Source organism: Phyllostomus hastatus, unplaced genomic scaffold (genome assembly GCF_019186645.2).
Source record: "Phyllostomus hastatus isolate PE091 unplaced genomic scaffold, TTU_PhHast_1.1 phas_contig_58, whole genome shotgun sequence".
Classification (NCBI taxonomy): Eukaryota; Metazoa; Chordata; class Mammalia; order Chiroptera; family Phyllostomidae; genus Phyllostomus; species Phyllostomus hastatus.
The window spans coordinates 20,177,447-20,202,350 of NW_025333916.1; the positions used below are offsets into that span (position 1 = coordinate 20,177,447).

Consider the following 24,904-nt stretch of genomic DNA (forward strand, 5'->3'; position numbering starts at 1 on the left):
TTACTATAATTGCTTATTAGTTTCAGGAGGTTTTTTTAAAAAAAATTTTCAACTGTACTGCATAGTTAATCATGTTATCTGTGAACAAAAACAGTTTTTTTATCCTCCTTTCCAAATTGTATACCTTTCCTTCCCTTTTCTTATTTTCCTGCATTAGCTAAAACTTCTAGCACAACATTGGAAAGGAGTGGTGAGTGGATACGTTTTTGACTTGCACCTTATTTTAGTGGAAAGCTTTGAGCTTCTCACCACTAAGTATGATGTTAGCTGTAGGTGTTTTGTAAACATTCTTTTTCAAGTTGAGGATTTTCCTCTATTCCTAGTTTAGTAAGTATTTTTTATCATAAATAGGTGTTGGATTTTCTGCATCTACTGATATAATCATGCTATTTTTCTTATTTAAACTACTGATGTGATTAATAACATTAATTCATTTTCAAATATTGAACCGGCCTTGCATACTTGGAATAAATCTCACTTGTGATTTACATTGTTCCTACACATTGCTGGATTTGATTTGCTGCTATCATTTTTATAGCTGAATAATGTTTCATTGTATGAATATACCACATTTTATTTATCCATTCACCAGTAGATGGGAATTTGAGTTATTTCCACTTTTTGCTCTTATGAACAATGCTTCAGCGAGCATTTATGTGCAGGTTTTTGTGTGGACATAGACATAGATCTTCAGTTCTCTTGGGTATATACTTGGTGATGGAACTGCTGGATCATATGGTAATTCAATATTTAATCTTTTGAGGAGCGGCTGAGCTGTCTTACAAAGGAGCTGCATCATTTTCCAATCCAACCAGCAATGTATGAGAGTCCCAGTTTCTCTCCGCCCTTGCAAACACTTGTTATTGTCTTTTTTTTTATTATAGTTATCCTAGTTTGAAGTGGCATTTCATTGTAGTTTTGATTTGCATCTCCCCAATGACTAATGTTAAGCATCCTGTCCCATTCTTATTGTCCATTTGTATATCTTATTTGGAGAAATGTCTATTCAGAACTTTTGCCAACTTTAAAATTAGGCTATTCACTTTTTATTTTGAGTTGTGAGAGTTCTTTTTATATTCTGGATTCAAGTCTCTTATCAAATATGTAATTTGCAAATATTTTCTCCCATTCCATGAGTTGTCTTTTCACTTCTTTGATAGTATCCTTTAAATCAAAAGACTTATTTTTTATAATGTCTAATTTATTTTTTTCTTGTGTTCATGCTTCTGGTATCAAGTCCAGCTGTATAGTAGTGGTTCTTACATTTAGATTAACAACCCATTTTAAGATAATTTTTGTATATGGCATGAAGCAGGAATACACATTCAATTTTGTGCCTGTGTATATACAGTTGTCTCCATATCATTTGTTGAAAAGACTTTTTCCCCCATTGAACTGTCCTTATTGACTGATTTTGGGGTTAAACTAAGCTTGAATTCCTGGGATAAATCCCACTTGGTGGTGTATAGTTCTTTTTGTGTGCCATTGAATTCAGTTTGCTAGTGTTTTGTTGAGGATTTTTGTATTGTACTGGTAAGGGGTATTGGTTTACAGTTTTCCTGAGGTATATTTGTCTGGTTTTAGTATCAGACACCAAAACTAGACAAAGATATTGGTATCCAGTATCAATAGAATGAATTGGAAAGTCTTCCCTCTTACATTTTTTGTAAGAGTGGGAAATTTTTAGATTACTAACTCAATCTTTCTACTTGTTATAAGTCTATTTAGGTTTTCTATTTCTTCTTGAGTAAGTTTTGGTAGTTTGAGTCTTTCTAGGAATTTGTCCATTTCACCTAGGTTTTATAATTTATTGGCATATAATTATTCATAGTATTTCCTCATTGTTCTTTTTATTTCTATAATGTTGGTAGGTATATCCCTCTAATGGGACTTCCTTTTATCCTCACTATCCTCACTCAAGGACATGCTTATTTATTTTAGAGAGGGGGGAAGGAAGGGAGAGAAGGAAGGAAGGAGAGAAACATTGATGTGAAAGAGAAATATCAATTGGCTGTCTCTCACGCACACCCTGCCTGGGGACTGAACCCACAACCCAGACATATGTCCTGACTGGGAAATGAACCTGCAACCTTTTGGTTTATGGGATGATGCTCCAACCAACTGAGCTGAAGGAACTTTTAAATGGTGTGATATCATCACAGAATCTTGAAATCACTAAAACCAAAATTAAAGATATATTGAACTATTACAATTCTGAAATTTTAATACATATACACTAGAAATCCTTCTAGTTCTCACTCTGGAAAGAAAGAAAAGAGGCACAAACACAGAACCAACACATCTCTAGTTAAAATGCACCTAAGTCAGTTCAACTGAAATAAGAAACAAGAAACAGTTTCTGGATAAACTTACACATTCTAAGTATGTCATTTAGTAAAAACTCAATGTTCTAAGCCAACTATACTCACACATACATGCATGCACTATAAGAAACTCAGTATGACAAATTTCTAAGGCATTAACATTGTCAGAATTCTGCATACTATACTTTCTGAAATCACAGCATGTATTAATGTATCTATTAATAGCCACATGTTTACATACTCCATGAGCAAAAATCAGCTTTTCTGAAAGCCACAAAAAGTGTTCAGATCTTAATAAAAGATTCATAAGTACATACATCAAAAATCTTTTTGTAAAATAAATTTATGAAAACCATCTTAAGGAAAAACTGTATATTTTATAGACTTTTCTTTCAATGAAACTATTCCTAAGGAAGCTTTCTTCAAAGAACCTGGGCTAATTGTTATGTGGACTTTCCTAAAACAAAATTCAACCATGGAATTTTGAAAATACTAAAGAAGATGGCAAGTTTTCAAGCTATATTGATACCACTTTGATACATTCAGGAGTAAACTATGCTTATGTCATTATCATACACCTGATTGGCACTACAGTTTACAGAACACGTATACCTTCTTGATGTTATTGGGCTTTTTAGGGGGAAAAATCCATGAAATAAGTAGGGCAGGTGGTGTGGTAACATCTTTGTCATCCCATTACAGAGAGAAAAACCTGAAATTCCCACAGAGCAGATAGCCCGCCCAAGTCACACCGCTCATCAGTGCTGAGGCTGGGACTGGGCAAGTCAGCGCTGACTCCCAGTCACATACCTTCCCTGTGTGACACTGCTCCCCACTCACATAAAAGAGGCAGTGAAAACTTAAAATGCACACTGTGTGTCAGCAGGAAGTTTCCACTAACGCTCCTTACACTTTTTCATTAAAAGCATGTTGATTTTGAATGTTTATGAATCCCTCTCCTTATCTAATTTTTTAGCAATTTGATTAAAAGCATATTTTTAATAATCTTAGACTGAGAATGAATCTTCAGTGACCTTCAATTTACCAGTAGGCTTCAAAGACATGTTAAATAACCTTTAAAACTTAGTTTTAGAACTTAAAGTTACAGGACACTCAAAATATGAAACAATCCGGGGAAATGCTCTTTTAAGCAATTATGAGGCCAAAGTAGCACAAAGGTATCACTGAATATTCTACACAACATTCACGGAAAAACCTCATTCTAGCTCTGTAAATAGCTACTTAGTAATTAACACGGATGACCACTAACTAAATGTTTATTTCCTCTACAGAGAAGAGAGCTGGAACATACCGTCTGACCATAAAGCAACGCCGTTGCCCCATTCCAGTACAAAGAATTCACCAGAAGCTAACTCATGAGCACTGCAGTATTCAAAGGACAAAGTTCACCTGATTCCTTTGACACAGAAGCCTGAGTGCAAATGTCTTCTCTATCTTTACTTTCTCCTTAGAGAACCCAACATTTTTTTTACTTATAATCTAAAAAGTCTAAGAGTCAGCATGAGTTTAGGGACAACATATCCTAAAGGAAACACACCCATGAATTAGAAAGGAGATTGCTGTCATAAACCTACCCTCTAACTTAGTCATCAATGGACTTTAGTCCAAAATGCTGTTACCCTACTGGGCACTCATAATCATTGGGGTAGGGGTGGGGAAAAGATCTGAGGGAGCTTTGGGGAAAAAGGAAATTGATTTAAGTCTTGGCTGCTCTCCCACATACAAGTCACTGAGATAAGAAATTTGAAATAATCTGCAATTTGCTCAGACATTTTCTAGGAGACTCTGAAGAAGGTAAAGGAGCAGTTGCCTTCCTAGTGCTTTGACCTTGACTGTGGTAATAACTTTTCCTCATTTTTTCTTGATTATTTACAAAAACAGGTGGTTCTTCTCCCATTACCTTCCTACCAACAAAAGTGCAAATGAGTTACCGTATTTTTGGGACCATAAGACGCACCTACCTTTTAGACTAGGAAAATGGGAAAAAAATTTTTGAAGCAAAAAATGTGGTAAAATATTTTATAACATAAATAACATAATATTTCACAAATGTAAATGTAAACAGAACTCAACAGCAGCATTAACAACCATTATTCCTCCTGAATTTGGGGGTAAGGGGAGTGCATCTTGTAGTCCAAAAAATGTAATAGTTAAAGCATATGTGTAACATCGCATACCTTATCTCCAATAGAAGGTATGCAAATAGCCAAAGTCTAGATCTCACCTTTTGGCTTCCTCTAGGTGGCATAAATATTCATAAGCGATGTTCTGCCTCCTCCTTTCATCCATCTCCTCTGCAGAGAGCCTTTCATCATCCACAATAGCTGGAAACAGAGGATAACACCGTGTTACTACAAGGGCAGTCAGTGTTCACCAACTAAACACCCGAAATGATCAGCTAGAACAAACTCACGTGCAGTTCAACATGGAACACTGAGGCACAGGGACACTGAAGTGCCAAGTATAGAAAGAGATTTGCTCTGAATTTTACAATATTATATTATTTATAGCAAAAAAAAAAAGCAATACTCAAGTAAGGTTTGAAATGACTAGTAATAGAATGAGAACAGCAATCAGATTTCATAGATGATGCCATAGCAGTTAGCCTCAAATCAATTACAGCATGGCCAACTTGCAACGGCTTCCCTTCACAAGCTTGTGGAATTGGTCCAGTGGCTCAGCTTGGATCATCCTGGAACTTTTGGGGTTGAACAAAGAATCTACAAAGACATGTTGTTCTGCTCCCAGAGGGAATTCTCATCCAACCCAAATCCTATTTTTACAGATGCCAAAGTCTCTAAAATTCCTCTCTCACTTATTTCTTGGCATTTATGAGACTAATCTTCCTGGCCAACAGGTATCCACAAGAAAAAGGGAGTGGATACAGCAAGTGAACAGAGTCTTCAAGCCCACACTCTATTCCAGCAGAAGCCTCACTTTCAAACTTGCACACTTCAGCCCTGCTTTTCTGGAGAGCACCTGGCTCCCCATTTCCCGACAGCACTTCCTCTGGCCACTGTCTCAACAGCACCCACAGTGGCCAGCTCAGCTGTCAGTTGACAGGACAACACTCCTTTCTCATAAAAAGGACCGCTTTTCCCTCTTCGACCCTGAACTTGAATTCTAATGGCTATGAAATGAATTTGGTTTCTTGTTTGTTAGATTACTCATCCAACGAAGACAAAAATGTATGTATAGCAGGGACAGTCATGTGGGGCAGAAATGTCAAGTGTGTGCTTTCTTGTTCCCTGGCTGTTAGCTCCAGTCACCCCTTTTCATAAATGGGACCTGGTTCCAAGCAGAAGAGATACAAATGTGAAGGTCAACCATCCATCCCTAAGAAAGGCCAATCCTATGCCCTGCTGATGAGGAGTCCAAAATATCATCTTGGCAGTCAAAAGAAATTTAGATCAAATTTTGAACTCTTACTGGAGCAAGTACAATGCTAAACACTTAAGATCTAAAAATAATACCAAATCCTCAAAGAACTCGGATATGTACTAGATGCTTATTTGGTGAGCACTTACTCTATTTCAAGGCCTTAGGCAACGTGTTTTTTTATGCAGTTCCTCAGTTAAATCTTGTGATTCTCTAAGGCAGGTAATTTACCAAACCTTACAGTTGGACCAACAGGCTGAGAGATAATTTGCCCAAGTGAAAGGCATGAACATCAGGGCTAGACATATTTGGATGGGATAGAGAAAACTAAAAAAAGTATGGAAGAACTTCAGGAAGAGCCTCTGTTTATGGGTGAGGGGGAAAAGAAACCAGTGGAAGAAGAGAGAAGTGAGAGGTGGAAGAACACCAGGACAGGCTGCTATATGACAAAAGCAGGCCCCAGAGAGCAGGCGCTTCCACACTTACCACCATCCTTTGGCCCAGTCCACACCTGCTACCATTCCCAATTGCCCATCATGCCTCCATTCCTTCGAACAGGGAGACCTCATCCCAGACCACCGATACCAATACAAAGATTTGTATTTGTCAAAAGCATCTTCTTTTTCTTAATAAACTGAATGTGATTTAATTTTAGAAGATGGCCCCTAGGTTTAGGAAAAGTACAAGGGCTCTTGAACAACCCTCCTCTGCCCGGCCCCTGCAAGGTTCCAGCCTTCTCTCCCCTGAACTCTTACAACAACCCTCAAGTAGCCTTCCAGCCATGCACCCTCCTCTACCGATTCTCCTCAGGGCCACCAGAAACTCCTTTCTAACACACAGTCCAACTGTGAATAACTGATGTTATTCTTCATCTCAGAACCTTCAATGGATCCCCATTCCCTAGAGAACAAAGTTCTAGAACACTCTCCCTCTCCACCCTACAGGAAGTCTACATTGCAGCCACCCCTTCCAAACAGCACCATGTTTGGGAGCCATACCACAACCTTTTGAGTGTTTCTGCTCTCCACCTTCTCTCTGCATGGAAAGCCACTGCCCCACCTTCTACATGTGACAGGGTTGACATCTTATCAAGCAAAATGCAGAGTGCCTCAAAGTCAGCATCCATCCACTCCCCTCAGCACTTTGGTTTACAATTTTATTACATCACTCATCACAGAAGCCCCCCTGTGAGTCCACCAGGTCTGCCTCTGCAAAGCGGGGATTCCTTAGAGGAAAGGATTCTTTTTGATGCATCTTTACATCTCCCTCACCTCTATCACGGTTCCCTGTATACAGAGAGCACTCAAACATTTGCTGAAAAACTGCGTTCCAGTGAATCCTCTCTGAATGAGTTAGCCATCACCCTAGAATGACTGTACTTAGCAAATGGTGGCTTTTCTCATCCTGGGTTTTCTCAGAAGCTAGCTGGCATGCTCACATATCTTCACCTAGTCCTCCATCTCCACCATTCCCAGCAGCTAATCCCCAGGACACCCCATGACTTCCAGTTTCCCATTTTAATTTCAATCTAAAATCCATCTCCCATTTTTACCAGGGTAGTTTCATTTTATAGCACCTTCTGACACATCACAATTTGAAAACAATGCAGACTTTCAGCGGAAATCCACGTGCTCAGACTAGTCTCCCCAACTGTTAAGTGCAGGCAAAGGAGGCACTCTCAGCGCCACCTTCCTTCTTAGCTGCTGCTTCCTTCCAGCCTCAACCAACCTTCCTGGGAGGAGGCAGAAGCCCCAGCAGGACTTGGTCCCTACGCCCCTGCCTTGATGGCAAGATCCCAGAAACCTAGGTGAGATTCTACTGGCCCAGGAGAGCACTGAGGGAGGCTCTCAAACTCTTGCCTATTTACACTGAATGAAATAGGGGCGTGGTTATTGATATGGATGGAGCAAATATAGTACCATTACACAGACTTCCCTCAAGTAATGTTCAATTCATAGACTCCATGGGCTAGGCATGAGTGACAGCATGAGGGATAGGGCAGTGAACCAAACAAACAAAACGTGTTTGCCCTCATGGGGCTTCCTTTTACCCACCCCTTCCTTCCCTTATGACCTGGCCCTTGGATCACATACCTTCAACTTCCCTTTCAACCACACACACTTCAGCCTCACCTTCTTTCATTCATGACCCATTGCCAAAGTGGAGGCCAAGGTTATGAGTTTGAGAAAGCCTTAATCATAGCAAAAGCAGATCTTCCTGCACCACAGAGGTTGCCTGCAAATATTTCTGCATTACTCAACAGTTTCTGAGGAGCAACTTCTGATATGAGCCACGGGCATGGATAATAACCATGCCATTTTAAGAGCCATCAGGGAGCTGATAAAAGAATTCATTTGGGCATAACTTTGGTGTCTATAAAGCACTTTTCCATGTTATTGTGTAGTTCTCACAATCACCCTGAGAGATAGGCATTATCTCTTTCTCACAAATGAGGAAGCTGGGGTCATGCAAGGGAAAGGGACCACCTGTGGGTATTTGCTGGGTCAATGGCAGAGCCAGGACTGGAATGGAGGCCCTCGGCATGCTGCCCCAGCTCTTGCCCAGTGCCATGCTACTACCAGATCAGAGTGGGCGGGGAACATGCCTGTCATGGCCAAACCTGAGGGCAGATCATTAAGTGCCTTCAGAATTGCTCTTATTTTAAAGCAACTAAATTATCTGCAATGTCCTCTAAAAGTTCATGCTGCCTGGCTGCTTTGAATCCTAAGAAGCATGAAGACATTGTGAAGAACACAACTCCCTGAAGTATTAGCCACTTACAAAATGCCATTTGTTATGTTAGCTCATGTTGGCTAAAAGACAGTATTTTAAAGCAATCGGTTTCTATGGAAATCATGATATAGGGACTGTGCCAGGTTTAAGGAGCAGAACGAAAGTGAGTTGGTAGAAAGGTATTTAAGTGGAACTCTAAGTGAGAAGCAGAAGGAACATTAAGAAGTCCATTTCCCAAAGAACACCCACAAAATCCAGTGTAAAAATAGCCCAAGACCTACCTCATTTATTAAGGAGTTGGCATGGTTACCTGTTAGTTTCGGCTGCTCTACTCATTCCCTTCACACACAGAGACAACAAGGCCACCAAGGTCCCTTGTATTAAAATTCATTTGTTCATTCAACAAGTATTCGGGTGGCTGCTTTGTGCAAATCTGTCCTAGGAACTGGACACCAGGTGACAAGTGTGACACACAAGGTCCCTCACAAAGTTTTTATTATAAACAATGGAAAGTTTGGCATAATTACAGGATGCTTAGATAGGTGAGGATAAACTGGGGGGAGAGCCACAAGAATCAGAAAACCTGGTTGGGAATCTCTTGTTTCATAAAACAGTACTATTTAAGGTGTGTCCCTTTAAGGAAAAGCAGATTAGGAATATGATATGAATCACCAAGTCATGAAAATATGCCACAATTTAGCATTTTATGGTACACATTGTTATTTTGTGTGACTCAAAATTTCTGTAAGGAACCCTGAGTATCCTCAGGTATGTAATCCAATTCCAGCATGTATTGAACCATCTGAGAGTTGGGACAGCTTTTACCTGGGAGAAAGTATCTCAATGAAAATATCCCCACTCTCAAAACTTAAAGAATGGCTACCAGACATGGCATGTGTACCTCAAGAAAGGCATTAGAAGGAAGAGAATTGTTTCCGAGACCCTAAACCTGAGGCAGAAGACAGCACTGGGATACAAAGACGAGAGAAGCCGAGGTCCACAGTTCCAGTAAGCTGATCGGCTCAGGAAACCTGCCCGGGTACACTAGCCTGGCACAGCCTTTCACAGCTACTTAATCTTAAGCTTTAGAGAACCACATGATCACACTTCTCTAAGATGAGTTTTCTTTTGAAAAATAGGCAAACCTGAAAGGTGTTAGCAACCGGATACATATTCACAGGCACTGAAAAGAATCGGAAATGATGGAGACTGTTCCTCCAAGTGTTAAAAACATAGGGAGGCTTTATCAAGTCACCAAAATTCTGAGACACTCGGTACAGGGGCTCACCTCTGATCCATCTTCACATCTTTAAAAAGTGTCAGATAATAATAGTAAGTACGTAACAAAGGCTGCTGAATGGCACGTGCAGCTTTGTGTTTGAAAGGCAGAGATGTCCTCTTCTGTGGGTTTAGACCTACCAAGTACAACACCCTGATGGCAACACAGCTCCACCACCCTGCTCACCAGGGAGGCGAATTTTATTTAAAGTCTGCCCTCCACACCTTTCCTGGAACTGCTCCCCCATCGTGCTTTTCTAGGAATTCTCCAAAGTTATAAGTCAACACAGGACTTCAGAGGAGACTCAGGTTGTGCGTGGCTGTTAGGGACTGTGGCCATCTCCTTCCACGTGACCATACTCGAGCTCTTGAGACACCATCTGTTTCTGCCAAGCCTGACAGAAAACTCTGGACACCTTTTCAGGACAAAATTTCACTGCTAAATCGCACGCATGAGAGTAAAGCTAATTTTGGTCTACTGTGCAAATCTGAACAAGAATATCTAACTTTACTACGTATATAATCTAGATATTCAAAGCAGACCATAAGATGTTAAGGCCACTATACAGAGGTGGCCCAGCCTACAGACTTGAGATGGGAGGAGGGATTCTGTCTAGGACTTTGCACAATTTGGGAGGAGAATTAAAGGAATGATTCCTAGATTTGGGATATTTTAGATGAGTATAATTTCAGAAAACACTTCCAGGATAAAACGCATTTCTTTTGCTACCAAGCAGGCATGGGAAAATTCCATGTGCTCACTGCCTGCGCCCACACACTGCTCATCCCCACACAGCCCTCTGGGAGGAAGAGTGCAGTATCCAGTTTCCAAGGCCCGCTTTAAAACTTTAACTCCCAACCGTTCAAACTACAGAAGGCAATGTTAAAATCTCTAGTCTAGAGGAACTTCTACTATTTTTAAAAGAAGGGAAAGTAATTCAACTCATCTCTCCTTGGGTAAGAACTTTTTGTGCTTAAGATGGTCAGGGCAAAAGACTTCAGATTAATTAGAACCAGTCGTAATGATTCTCCCAGTCCTCTATAGATAGTGATATTTTAAGGGAACAGATGTTTACCTAAAATATTATCAGCCCTGTGGGGATGATAATACTTTACAACTCTTAAAGAGACTTAGCAAGTCTGTTTAAATAACGACCAACCCCAAAGCTATTCTCAAGGAGTAGCGAGTCACTGTGAACGCTGTCCCTATCCTCCCAGAAATTACCCCAAATAACCCAGGATATCAGACGATATTTCTACAAAACTGGAGGCCACAAAAGACAATACAATAGTTGAGTCTTGGCCTAATTTTTCCTTGTCTATTAGGAGAGAAAAAAAACACACAATAAATTGCAAATAGTTCAAAGGTGAGTGGGAGAAAACAAAACCACCTCTTGGTTATGAGTAGGGCTTTTCGGTGTACGAGTCATGCACTGTGTTTCTCAAATCAATGTAGACTCTTGTGAAGCACGTGTGAAAAACAGACCGAGGGGATTCACACTTAACACGCACTTACTGCATGCCAGATATTTTACATACATTATCTTTTTGTCCCGGCACCCCCTGTAAGATAAGAATTTCAATCTCCACTTCTCTGGTGGTAAACAATCTCAGAGAGGTTAGTTAATTTAGGTTTCGATATAATTCTAAGATCATAAAGACAGTTTAAAGGGCAGAGTTGGAATAGGAAAGAACTCTGATTTCAATGTTCTGATCTTTCTACTCTACCAAAAGGCCATGGCCCCCCTGCCTGTACAGGTTGTATGACTGGCCCGGCAAGCATGAGACTCTTCTGAGGGCACTATTAATGGTATTCCTGACGTCCCATTAGTCAGCAGATAGATTTATGTGACTTTGCTTTTCCTGTGGAAACCATGTAAATTAATGCTACTATCTTGAGAAAGTATAGAAAGTAAAATCATAGGCTTGTTTCTCAGGGATGCAAAAATCTCAAATGTAGTCCAACAAAGGAAACAATATAATATTGAATATTGCAAGTTAGATCATGTCAGGAATGCAAGAGTTGTGAAAAAGACCAAAGCAGAAAACAACAAAAACTAAACGATGATGCTACTTACATGGGGTCTCATAAGCAAAGTCACACGATCAATAACTGCTGAGAATGCATTTGAGAAATTTAACATTTGTTATCTGAATCAACCTCCTCTCTGCCCCCAAAAGGTGAATTTCTGCCTAAACTAAAAAAAGATCTGATTAAAAAGGGGTGTGGCTGAGAGGAGAAGGCAGTGACTATAATTAGCATCACCACTATGGATAATTTAGCTAGACATTCAGTTTCCTCATCTGTACAATGGGAATAATGCTACTACCCCAGGAAGCTGTTGTATGAATATTTTTTCCAAATTATATTTTAAGATTATACATAGTATTTAAAATTACTTAATAGTTCAATTAAGTCAATCATTATAAAATATAAAATTTATATATAATAAAAACAACAGATAATCAGCTAAAATTGATTATACTCAATTTTAGTGGCTTTAGCACCTATATTCCATATAATTTGCAAACTGAATGCATTTGAAGTTAAATAAACTAAAAAAAAGCACCATAATTTTAATTCCACAAACATATACACACACTGAATATAGTCAACTATAATTCTATAAGATTATGTTATTATATGCATCATAATTTGGGGAAGGGGGAGTCTATAAGAAAAGATCAAAATACTAAAGCACTTATTTCCAGAAGGAGAGCTCCAGGTTTTTTTCCTGTAACATTTTTGATTCTCATATATGTTTCAAATACTGTATATCATGGTATATATATCAGCAGTAACTAAAGATTAAATGTTTTAATGTCAGTTACAAAAAATATTTTTTCTGTAACTGAATATTAAAACATATATAAAGAGGAATGATCCTTAACGCCACACCCATCACAACAATGCCTTTCTGGCCACTAACTGACCCAGTTGAATTTCTAAGAAAAGGATCACACTCACTCAATATTTACTATGAATATTTAGACAGTTTTACTGTGTAACAAAAAAATCATGGATGTTCAAAGGCAGCAGAGAGGAAGATGATTAATGCCATGACACCTTGTGGGAAGGCCTTAATGGTCTAAGTAGCTTGGGTATGATAAGCTAATGAGGGAGAACAGGTGGTGTGAGACGAAACTGAAATGGAACGAATGCTAGGAGCCTGAACCGGAGGAAGAAGAGAAGGCTGCAGCAAGCCTCCGTGACATGAAACCTTACAGGTCTGAACTGGGGAGAAAAGGGAACAACACGGTGATGCTTTGCAAGGGCAAACTTTGGCAAGGGAATGAACAGGATGAAGAGCATGGTTCGGGGGAAGAAAAAGGAAGTCAACAAATAGCAGCCAACTCATTTTGTGACTTCGGATGGTGGAGGTGGAAACTGCACATGACTCAGCACCAGAAAGTTACCCCGGTATGCCAATTTCCATAAAGACAAGTTTGCATAATTAAAGAGAAAAAAAATGTGGAAGCATCCCACTGTTCTAGGGATATACTTGGGAGCTGACTTAAAACTAAACTTATATTTAGAAGAGAAGTTGAACTAATGTAACAGACTCAATTAGAAGGCTGTGGTGTAGAACAGAAGGATGTTATTAATGCAAGCATATGCTGTTTGTTAGTGTGAATTAACACATGATTCAAGGCAGTCAATTTTTAAAGTATGCCAAAAACTCAGCTCTCGAATGGATCCTGCTATGCAAATGAAGCTATGTTGACAATACAGTCATGGATGAAGAATATATTTCAACTTGATTTTGGACTAAAGCAGTTGAGGCTAGTTCTCATGAGCAAAAAAGCTTCTCTGGTTTTAAGTAGGTCAGGCATCAGCTCACACATTTAGGGTTTGCGAGAACTGGGACTTGTAAGAAATTGTAAAACACCCTATACAATGCCAACATCAAGCAGCAGGACTTGAAACAAAACTGCCGTGCTCTGCTGTTTCATAGAAGCCATATACATTTATAAAGTGCTACCATGTAAATGGTCTCATATGACTATAACAGCCCCATTAGACAGATGGACAAGTATTATTACCGCTGCTTGACTAAAACTAAAACGGGGTAAGCGCTTTGCTCAGCGTCCCAGAAATTCAGTACAAAGCTGGTTTGTTTTTAAAACCAGCTCTTCATGTTCAGTGTTTACTGAACTTTTGGAGGCCCCCTGTTATATTAGAGCAAACGTATTTTTATTCTTCTATGGCAAGAGTATGGGAGCGGCAGGAGGAAATGGAATAGCTGATGTGGGAAAGGAGTTGAGTTGGCACGAGCGGGTGAAGCTAACATCAAGCCTGCAGGCTGGAGAGTGTACACAAACCACGACTTTGTAAACTTCTCGGAAAGTGTATAAAAACACCCTGGGAATAACTCTCTTACGGAAAAGAATTTATCCCCTTTGGGTAACAAAGCTAAAAACATTTTGGTTTTGGTGTGTTGCGTGCTTTTTCTTCTAACATGAAGCACCACTGTTCTTAGAAAGTGCATGGTTCCAAGCTTAGAAAAATGGATGTTCTTGTAAACACAATGAAAGATACCAAGGTTTTCAGAGAATGATTCTTTAGTCCAAAGCTCAAACTTTATACAACAGCCAGGACAGCAACTACCTTAAATATAATTCATTTTCTTCTGCTGCAGATTTAAGTTAGCAATTGATCTCCTTCAGGCACGTCTTTTTTGGCTGGGGACCGGCCCATGGTGCCGTGTGAATCCCCTTGCACCACACGTCTACTGTGGAGCAGAGGAGAGAGCCAACTTGTGCCTCAGCCACTAGTTCCTCAGAGGGTTTGAATACAGTTCCAAAAGTAAGTCACTGTTTCTACTCCAGCCAGGAGAGCCCCGCTAGCACCTTTAGGCAGCCAATTATAAAATGTCTATGATTATAAGGCCAAGCAAGGAAGGAAATTTATTCTTATTATTGGTCCACGAGGTGCAAATTGCTGGTAGAAATTATGAAGATGCAGAGTCCTAAAATGCCTTTGAAGTGCCTTATAATTAAAGCCAATAAATACAATAACAACAGAATGTGTTTCTCTTAGTATGTGGCGAAGTCTCTAACTAATAGCTAAATAGTTACTGTGCAGGCCTGTGGGAAGGAGAAGGGATGAGACGGGGTGGGAGAAACGACTCTGTGCCCCGATAGTTTACAATCTAACAGAACACACATTCAGCACTGAAGAAAGGTTAGAAAGCCCCTTTAAGACAAACTAATTATAGGACAAAGAACAGAAAAGCCAAGAGGAAGAAAACATTTTCTCCTTGATGGGATCAACCAGGGCCAGTTTTCTAGATTAAAAGTGTTTGAAGGAGGGCTTGAAGGAGGGGAGATGAAGTTGGGCGACACACCTAGAGAAGACAAGGATGTCCCATCCCTCAGTCCTCAGAGTCACCTCTCCTGCCCTTCCCACTCTTCCAAAGGTCTGTAAGCTTCTTGAGGAGAAGGATAGGTGGCCCAGAACATTTCACAGCTGTTTCTTAGCAGTATAGTTAAAAGGACTGCAGGTCGTTTGCTGACAATGAGGAGGCCAGATGACAGCTCATAATCAAGAAGCTGGGCAGAGTTCCTTCTATGGCCAAAAGCTCATTCAACAAAGTTAACCTGGCACATCTAATAATGCACGTAATTGCTACAGAGCCATGCAAAGTTCATCGAGCACCAGTCGTTAAATCAGTGACATAAATTACTGTAATAACTTCGTTTAAATATTCAAACCACATTGCTCATTTTGCCAGGTCACCAATATTCAGAGTTGACAAGGATGAAGATTAAACAAGCAGCCCTAGATATGCTCCTCAAAATCCTTGCTCCCCCGTCCTGACTCTCTATCCACTGCCTTTTGATGCCTCCACTCCCCACCCCAGGGCAGCACACCAAATGTATTGCTTAAGGGGATTCCTCAGGAATGGTCTTAGGCCACTCCAAACCTTCTCCTAACCCAGCCTTCCCTCCCTCTTAATACCATGTTGAGAGGAAGCACAGGTACACAGGGGGAAATGAAGAGCAGAGAGAAGAGGTCCAGAAGGAAAAGAAAGGCAGCTGTGAATTACAGCATGTAGAAGGCTCGCTATGTAAATAAGTTAGGAGAGGTGCCAGTAGAGGGGCTGGTGAGACTCCGTCTCTTCAATACACCCACACTTCCACAGCCACAGCCTCAGAGTTTCTTCACCATACAGTTTTCGCAGTACTGGTATGACCACATTTAAGGCACAGCAGTCCTCTGACACTGGTATTATTCCCATTTTGGAGATGTGGAAACAGAGACTGGGGACAAATAAATCATTGTCCAAAATAACAGTGGACACATAAAGAGCATGGTCTTGTTAGCCCTGGCTGGGCCGTTAGTTCAGTTGGTAAGAGCATCATCCCCATACACCAAGGTTGCAGGTTCCACCCCTGCAGGGCACATATAACAGTCAGCCAATGAAACCAATGAAAGCAGGAATAAGTAGAACAGCAAATTGATGTGTGTGTCTCTCTCCCTTTCTTTCTTTTTCTCTTTCTCTCTCTCTCATTCCCTCTCCCCCCTTCCTCTCTCCCAAATAAATAAGGAAGGAAGGAAGGAAGGAAGGAAGGAAGGAAGGAAGGGGAAGTCAAGTCTTGCAGCCATCCTACTCCTAACTGGCACTCTGCCTTCAGGAGATGCAAACCAGCCTTTCTGAGCTCTCCATTGACCTCCACACACCTCCAGGCTTCCCAAGCTGTGCATCAGTGAGCTTTCTCATAGAAAAATCATGCAGAAGACAATAAACACACAGAAAGAATGGGGTGATACTTCTAGAGAAGTATCTAGATGCATAGCTCAATGCCCAATAAGCATGAAATGTCTAATTTCAGTCTCATACTTAAAAAAATATATATCATCCAGTTTGCATTCTACTCCTCAAGTGGTCTATGGAGTTCCTACCTCCAAACTGAGTAAAACTGTCATTCCAAGCAGATGTCCATGGTTACCCTGCAGGCTGCATGGCCTGCACACCACCAGTTTAGTGGCGTGGAGGCCTCAGGCAGTGAACACAGCCTCCTCTGTAACCAGCACCAGCCAGCTCAGCTCACACTTGGCTGCACATATGTGGACAGCTTAGAGAACCAGCTGAGAGGTGTCATTCTGGGAAACACTCAGTGGAGGCACTCAACCCACTTATTGCAGCAGCCCTCCAGGGCCTGGCCGTGCCCCATTCCACCCCTCTCACTGTGATCCACAGGGCTCTCTGGAACCGGGAATGGACATGACCCTCTTAAGGCAGTGGTGCCTGCAGCACCCATTGGCAGTGTTCACACGGTAGGGAGCATGTCAAAGAAGAACCAGAACTTTCTTACCCCACCTGTTTTTCCATATATTTTTTCAGGGATGGGCTGGTTTTATGCTGGATGCTCCAAGTCTGTTCATTCAAGTTGTACGAAACTCTTGGAAGGTAGGTATATTCCAATTTGCTAGATAAAAATGAGTAAACCCACTCTCAACAGACTCTAGCACATAAACCGAAAACACTTACGCCAAGTTATGAATTGCCTTTCTCCTTAAAAGCAGAGTGTAGTGAGAATACCACAGGGGTTGCCAAGGAGTGGCTCAAAACCCAAAATAAGGGTTCTGGTACAAGTTTTGCTGGTAAACATTTGAATTAGTATTTGATCAACCAGATTTCCCAAATCTCTATACGAAGTATTTAATTCATGTCTCTCTCTCTCTTTAAAAAGACTAAGGCAACAGCTTAACAGACACTGATTATTAGACTATCAGCTGTTAAATCAACTCCAAAATTTTAATACATAAAAATGCTTATAATAAAAAACCAGAAAATAACAAATGTCAGTGAGGATGTGAAAAAACTGGAACCACGTGTCTTGCTGGTAGAAATGTAAAATGAGCAAGCCAAGATGGAGGTATAGGTAGATACACTTCACCTCCTCCCACAACTGAAAGAAGGACAACAACAAATTTAAAAACAAAAAACAACCAGAACTGCCAGAAAATCAAAATGTATGGAAGTCTGACAACCAAGGAGTTAAAGAAGACACATTCATCCAGACTGGTAGGAGGGGCAGAGACAGGTAGCCAGAGCAGAAAGGACGCATGGCAAGGTGGCAGCTGGTGGACTGGTTGAGGCAGTGGCTGGAGGCCCAGGCAGTCCCACATTTGTGAACAAATAAACCAGGAGAAACGAATGGGGAGAAAGACAGACTGCACAACCTAGGGCTCCAGCCTGGAAAAGAAAGCCTCAAAATCTCTGGCTGTAAAAATCTGTCAGGGGTACAGCAGCAGGAGAAACTCCCAGCCTCACAGGAGAGTTCACTGGAGAGACCCACAGGGTCCTAGAAAATACACAAACCCACCCACCTGGGAATCAGCACTAGAAGGGCCCAATTTGCTTGTGAGTAGCCGGGGAAGTGACTAAAACCCAGAGGAGAGCTGAGCAAGAAGCATTGTTCCCTCTTTGACTCAACCCCCAGATACAATGTCACAATGTAACAAGGTGGATTGCCCCACCCTGGTGAATACATAAGACCCCACCCCTTAAAACATAACAGGTGCACCAAGACAAAGAAATATGGCCCAAATGAAAGAACAGATCAAAACTTCAAAAACTGAACTAAGTAATGAAGAGGTAGCCAACCTATCAGATGCACTGTTGAAACACTGGTAATGAGGATGCTCCCAGAAATGGTTGAGTATGGTCACAAAATAGAGGGAGAAGTGAAGGCTATGCAAAGTGAAATAAAGAAAAATATACCGGGAACCAACAGTGAAAGGAAGGAAACTGGGACTCAAATCAACAATTTGGAACAAAAGGAAGAAATAAACATTCAGCCAGAACAGAATGAAGAAATAAGAATTCCAAAAAAAATGAGGAGAGACTTAGGAACTTTAAGGACAACTTTAAACATTTCAACATCAGAATCATAGGGGTACCAAAAGGAGGAGATGAAGTGCAAGAAATTGAAAACATATTTGAAAACATGGTGAAGGAAACTTTCCTAATCTGACAAAGAAAATAGACTTCCAGGAAGTCCAGGAAGCTCAGAGAGTCCCAAAGAAATTGGACCCAAGTAATCACACACCAAGGAACATCATAATTACATTACCGAAGATTAAATATAAGGAGAGAATTTTAAAAGCAGTAAGAGAAAAGGAGACAGTTACCTACAAAGGAGTTCCATAAGACTATCAGCTGATTTCTCAAAAGAAACCTTATAGGCAATAAAGGAATGGAAGAAGTATTCAAAGTCATGAAAGGCAAGGATCTCCATCCAAGATTACTCTATCCAGCAAAGCTATCATTTAGGATGAAAGAGCAGATAAAGTGCTTTCCAGATAAGGTCAAGTTCAAGGAGTTCATCATCACCAAGCCCTTATTATATGAAATGTTAAATGAACTTATCTAAGAAAAGAAGCTGATCAAAACTGAATAGTAAAACTGACAACAAACTCACAACTACCAACAACTGAACCTAAATAAAAACAAATACAAACTAAGCAAACAACTAGAACAGGAACAGAACCACAGAAATGGATGTCACATGGTAGGTTATTAGTGGGGAGGGGGAGGGAGGACAATGGGGGAAAAGGTACAGGGAATAAGAAGCATAAGTGGTAGGTACAAAATAGACAGCAGGAGGTTAAGAACAGTACAGAAAATGGAGAAGCCAAAGAACTTATATGTATGACTTACGACATGAACTAAGGGGTGGGATGCTGGTGGAAGGGAGGATGAAGGATAGAGGAGAATAAAAGGGAGGAAAAAATGGGACAATGTAATAGCATAATCAATAAAATATACTTCAAAAAATAAAATTCCCACTAGCAATGTTAAAAAAAAAGAAATGTAAAATGATGCAACCCTGTGGAAAACTATATGGTGATTCCTCAAAAAAATTAAGCACAGAATCACCATATGATCCAACAATTCTAACTCTGGGTAAAAGACATCCAAAAGAAGCAAAAGCAGGGACTTGAACAGGTATTTGTACCCCCTTGTTCATAGAAGCATTATTCAAAAATAGCCAAAAGGTGGAAGTAACCCAAGTGCCCATCAACAGATAAATGTATAAAATGTGTTACATACTGTTGACACCAATGACCATCAGTTGACAATAATACAGTGAAATATTACTCATCCTTAAAAAGGGAGGAAATTGTGGCACATGCTATAACATGAATGAACCTTGAGGACACTATGCTAGTGAAATGAGCCAGTCACAAAAGAAAAAACACTGCATGACCCCACTGGCCTGAGGTACTCGTTCTGGAGTAGTATTTCAAATTCATAGAAACATAAAATAGAATGGTAGTTGCCAGAGGCTGTGGGGAGGTCTGAACAGGGAATTAGTGTTTAACAGGTACAGAAGGTTAGTTTAAGAAGATGAAAAAGTTCTGGAGATAGACGGGGGTGATGGTTCAACAACAATGTGAATGCACTTAATCCCATAGAACTGTATACTCAAAAATAATTAAAACTGTAAAATTATGTATTTTTTACAATTAAAAATTGCTTACATAGCATTTTGTATATGTCAAGGACTGTTCTAACTTCATTGCAAATATTAACTCATTTAATCTTTGCAACAAGCCTATGAGACAGGTTCTATTATTATTATTGTCACCTTCATTATTACCTGTGCCCAGAGTCCACAGCTGGCACATGGGAGAGCCAAGACGCACAGGCTGGTGTTCCAGCTCCATCACCTTGCCCTTAGTCCCCCTGTGCAGCTGCTCTCTGCAAGTGAGACAGCAGGCACGAGGGGCTCACCAATCTGATTCTGTTTCGCACAGAAACACAATCACAGATCCTATTGCTCACACACCATCGGGAGGGTCCTAAAGACAGCAGACCTCGGTAAGACATGCCTTACTATGATGAATTAAGGAATATCTGGAGGGCTCATCACATAGATCTTGAATGGAAGATTCAAAATTAGCCTAGTTCACGAATTTCAGAGAACCAAAGAGTTTCAAATGTAAAATGGCATCTCTCTGGTCTAATTCTCTTTTCAAGACAAGAACTACTGCTAATCTATACCAGAGAAGGTAGGCTGGCTATCTTATATTTTCTTAAGTTTCTATAAAATACATAGAATAATGGTATACGAAAGAACCCCACCCCAGAAGGCCAGAGGATGAATGTTGTAGGTCTAGGAGGGACCACCTAGAGCAAGTCACTCATCCTCTCTGGGTCTTACTTTCTCATCGACCAAATGGGAATACTTTTAGCTCTACCTCCTCTTTAACAGTATTAATGACTCAAGATTAGCTTAATTAGCTTATAGAAAAATACTTTCACGAAGTTAAAATACCAGTTTTCATAATTCCATTCACTTGAAGATTGTTAGAAAATAAAGCTCTGAATAAAATATTCCACAGACAGGTCTACGTCGATCACATTCAGATCTCAAACACTGCTCTATGACCTTGATCGGCTCTTCACACATTGTTGCTCATCCGTCCAAAAGGTAATAATGAGACATTCAGAAGATGCACTGTATTTCACCACTGCTCGAAGAAAATGCCTGTCCCTATTGTTAGCATTCTCCATGCCTCTCCCAAGGTCACGCTGGGACAGGAGTAAAGCAGGCAAACAGCTAAAGACATAATGGCAAATGTGAGGCCCTCTAGTCCAAGGCTGCAAGTTCTCTACTTTTTTTTCCCCAACATATTTCATCTTTTTGTGAGCTTAAGAACAAGGGCATTCTATCACATGACCTCAGTACAATTATCCAAATCAGGAAATTTAACTTTTATACAACACTAATAACCAAGTCACAGTCCATATGCAAGTCCCGAGGCTTGTCCTGGTAACAGCCTTCGTAGCTTTCTTTTTGTCCCATGCATTTTGTTGCCATGTCTTTCTAGCCTCCTTTAATCTCAACCTGTTACCAGCCCTTGCCTTTGCTGAGCTTATGTTTTTGAAGATTACAGACTATTAATTCTGTAGAATGTCCACCAGTTCAGATTAGTCTGATGTTTCCTCATGACTGGATGCAGTTCATGCATTTTTGGCACTTAACACAAGCCGAAACTCGAGTTGTGGGCTTTTCATGGAATCCAACAGAAGGCACTAGATGTTGGTTTGTCTCAATATGTGACATTATGTAATAAGGTAGACTTTAATCACTTGGTTAGGGTGATGCATGCCAGATTCCTCCACTCTACATTTACTATGTTTCTCTTTGTAGTAAATATTTGCAGGGAGGCACTTTGAGGCTATACATGTATCTTTCCCCTCCTCAAACTTTTATCCACTAATGTTAGTATTTATTGAGGATCTTCTAACCCCATTATTCTTTCCACAACGGGAAGAAACTCCTTTCTCTGCATTTGTTTATTTGTATCAGTCTGTGGATTTTATATTCAGTCCCATACCTGTCTCTGAGAAAATTGACATGTGAGGAAAAATGTCCCCAAGGAACTTTGATATAGAAAAAGAATGTCAAGAAAGGGTTAAAATGACATACAAAACTAGAGTTTGCCCATAAAGGTGCTAAAACTCCAGCCACAAGGTCCACAGCTGAAGAGCTGCTCTCTGACAAACACCCTGGGTGTATTTCTGACACAAAATGCCATGTACCATAGCAACTGCCATTTGTGAATTTACTGGGCTGTGGCTGGCGGCCGGACATGTGACCACTGATCTTCCCGACAGCCCTCCTGGACCGACAACCTGACTTACAGAGGAGGAAAGCTAGGAGAGCTGGGGACTTGCCCACGGCTGCGGGGCCAGGCAGGCCAGACTCCAGACTCGTGGGTGCGGGTACAGAACCTGTGCTTTCCACATAGGACCCTGCCCCTCATATCCATCAAACAGGGCAAAGCTGAACTTTAAAGTTTGTACATCTACCATAACCTTTGCTTCCATCCATTTTATGTGTCAGATAACTATTCCATTAAAATGTTTTACAATGAGGTGATTTAAAACTCTGGAAATTATTAACTTGAATATGTTTTCTCACTATAAATTATGGTCCTCCCATCGAACAGCTCCTTCCAGAAAAACATTTTCACCCAGAACATGGTTATTTAAGGTTCTATTGCATCTTTCTTTAGATTCAAGCAGAGTGAATTTTGTACTTATTCTGGTATTAGTATACTGTTAGACAATTTTCAACTTCAGAGAAAAGAGGAAGAATTGGGGCTATAACTGAGTGGTGACTCAGGAAAGGCAAGGTGTTTACACACACTCGCATTAAACTCTTTGTCCCCGGTGAAGGTAGCACAAGTGGCCAGGTGTGTTTTCATATCCACCCAGTGGCTCTACAACTGTACAGACAGTCCTTTCAGTCTGTGAGAAAGGACCCACATTCCTCCCCCTCCCCAACACACACCACACCCCACCATGCACACAGCGTACCTACTCATTGCAAGAGCTATTCGGCAGGCAAAGTCAATCTATAGGCCTTAATAATGACAGACTATGCACATTATAACCCAGTTTACCTCAATACCATTTTCATTTGGGGAAATGAAATCAGATTATGGGGAGTCAAGAAAGACTGCTTGTGATGCATATGCCATAGGGTTTTATTTTAATTGGAAGGGTGGAAAGAAGAGAATTGCAACATCCCCTACGGAAAATTTGAGAAATAGAATAAATACAGTATCAATGAGCACCTTGTCCCTTCTTATAGCTCCCTTAACCTTCTCCACAGACTTTAGACTACTCTGTGTTCATGTCTCAGCTGGAGGGGCTCAGAGCATGCACATGAGAAGTCGGCCACCTCATTTCCAAGTGATGCAGCCTTTGGGTCCCAGTTTTTTCTCTCCAGTCCTTTTCTTTCCTCCCAAGGCCATTCCCTAGCCACTGGGTAGTATTTTTTTTCTACTCCCCATGTGGTGGAGAAAACAGCTCTTCATGGGTGCTGGAGCTGATGCAGAGAGAGCTAGGTACCTCACAGGCCTGAACTCCATCCCACACAAACTGCCCGGCTGCGACTCCTACTCATCACTCAGGCTTCGAATGCCATCCTTATGGCATATGGGGACTTGTTTTCTTACGTAAAGCAAAATCTCTTTAATTTTGTTGTCTTCTACAAGTCTGACACAAGAGGGATTCTTGTTACAACGGTAGGTCCACCAAGTTGCCCAGAATGTAGGGAGGTAACAGGACTAACGTTTTGCAAGCTGAAGACACAGAGGCACAAAAAGGGAGTGACTGAAAGGGTACACCTGTCAAACTAACAACAGAAGCAGGCTAGAAACCAGCCCGAACGTGTGGTTGAGATGCACTGGACCCCAACTACCGGCTTGGTAAAAAAAAAAAAAAAAAACAGCACTCAGAGTGGTACCTTCTTTTCCCAATGAGCTCACTTTGCCACCAGGTTCTTCATCCTTGCTTCTCCGGTTCTTTTTCTCATGTTCCATAACTTAGACACACCTCTTCAAAAGTACTAGGTGCTTGAGAAATTTAATTTCTGTATTCTATCCAGGAAAAAAAAATTGTTCACGGAAGTGTGATAGACAGGACCTACAGAGGAACGGCACTACCCAGGAGGAGGGAGAATCCCTGGGAGTCTCAGGCTGTGAAGATGAGTGAGGAGGGTGAACAGTAATTAAACACAAACAGGCTAACCACTACTGAGCACTCATAGTACTGGTGCTAGTCATTCTAAGTCCTTCTGAAAATTATTTTAATCCTCACAGAAACTGCATGGTACAGAGTGGCCATTTGTGGAGCCTGGATTAGAATCAACAGGTCTGGCTCGAGGACCCAGCTCTTAACCAACAGGCTATGTTGCCTCCGGGACAGCTCTGCTTATAAGGCAGTAAGGGCAGCATGCCCTCGCTGCCACCTAGTTAGCCCGGGGTTCCTCTGCAGGTCAAGGGAATGAATACAGAGTCCGAACACAGTGAAATGAGACTCAGGTAACATGATTAAGTTCTGGCATTCATAAGTCAAGAGATTACACACAAAAATAAGTATTCAATCCTTCAAAATAGCCATCTGAGAAGCTCTATATTCATTCCAACTTGGCTGACATCACTGAGCACATTTTTGGATGCCTCTTGGAATGTCTTTCCAAACAATCATGTATTGCTTTCAAATATCCTGAACCTTCAAAGATGGAGCAGATGTTTGCAAATACCCAGCAGTCAAATCGAACCCAGCCTAGAAAATAAGGTGGCAAAATGAAGGTCTCATTACTTCAGATTATTTTTTCCTGCTTGCCTGATAAAATGA

General features: G+C 40.8%; 1 protein-coding gene across 1 annotated transcript in view; it reads right to left on the minus strand.

Annotated features, from left to right (window-relative positions):
• The window catches only part of IQGAP2 (IQ motif containing GTPase activating protein 2), a 266,925-nt gene that overhangs the window by 218,668 nt on the left and 23,353 nt on the right, over window positions 1-24,904 (minus strand). The window contains exon 2 of the mRNA XM_045847877.1: window positions 4,570-4,669. Within this exon, the coding sequence (XP_045703833.1) occupies window positions 4,570-4,669 (100 nt within the window). The remainder of the gene's footprint in view (window positions 1-4,569; window positions 4,670-24,904) is intronic.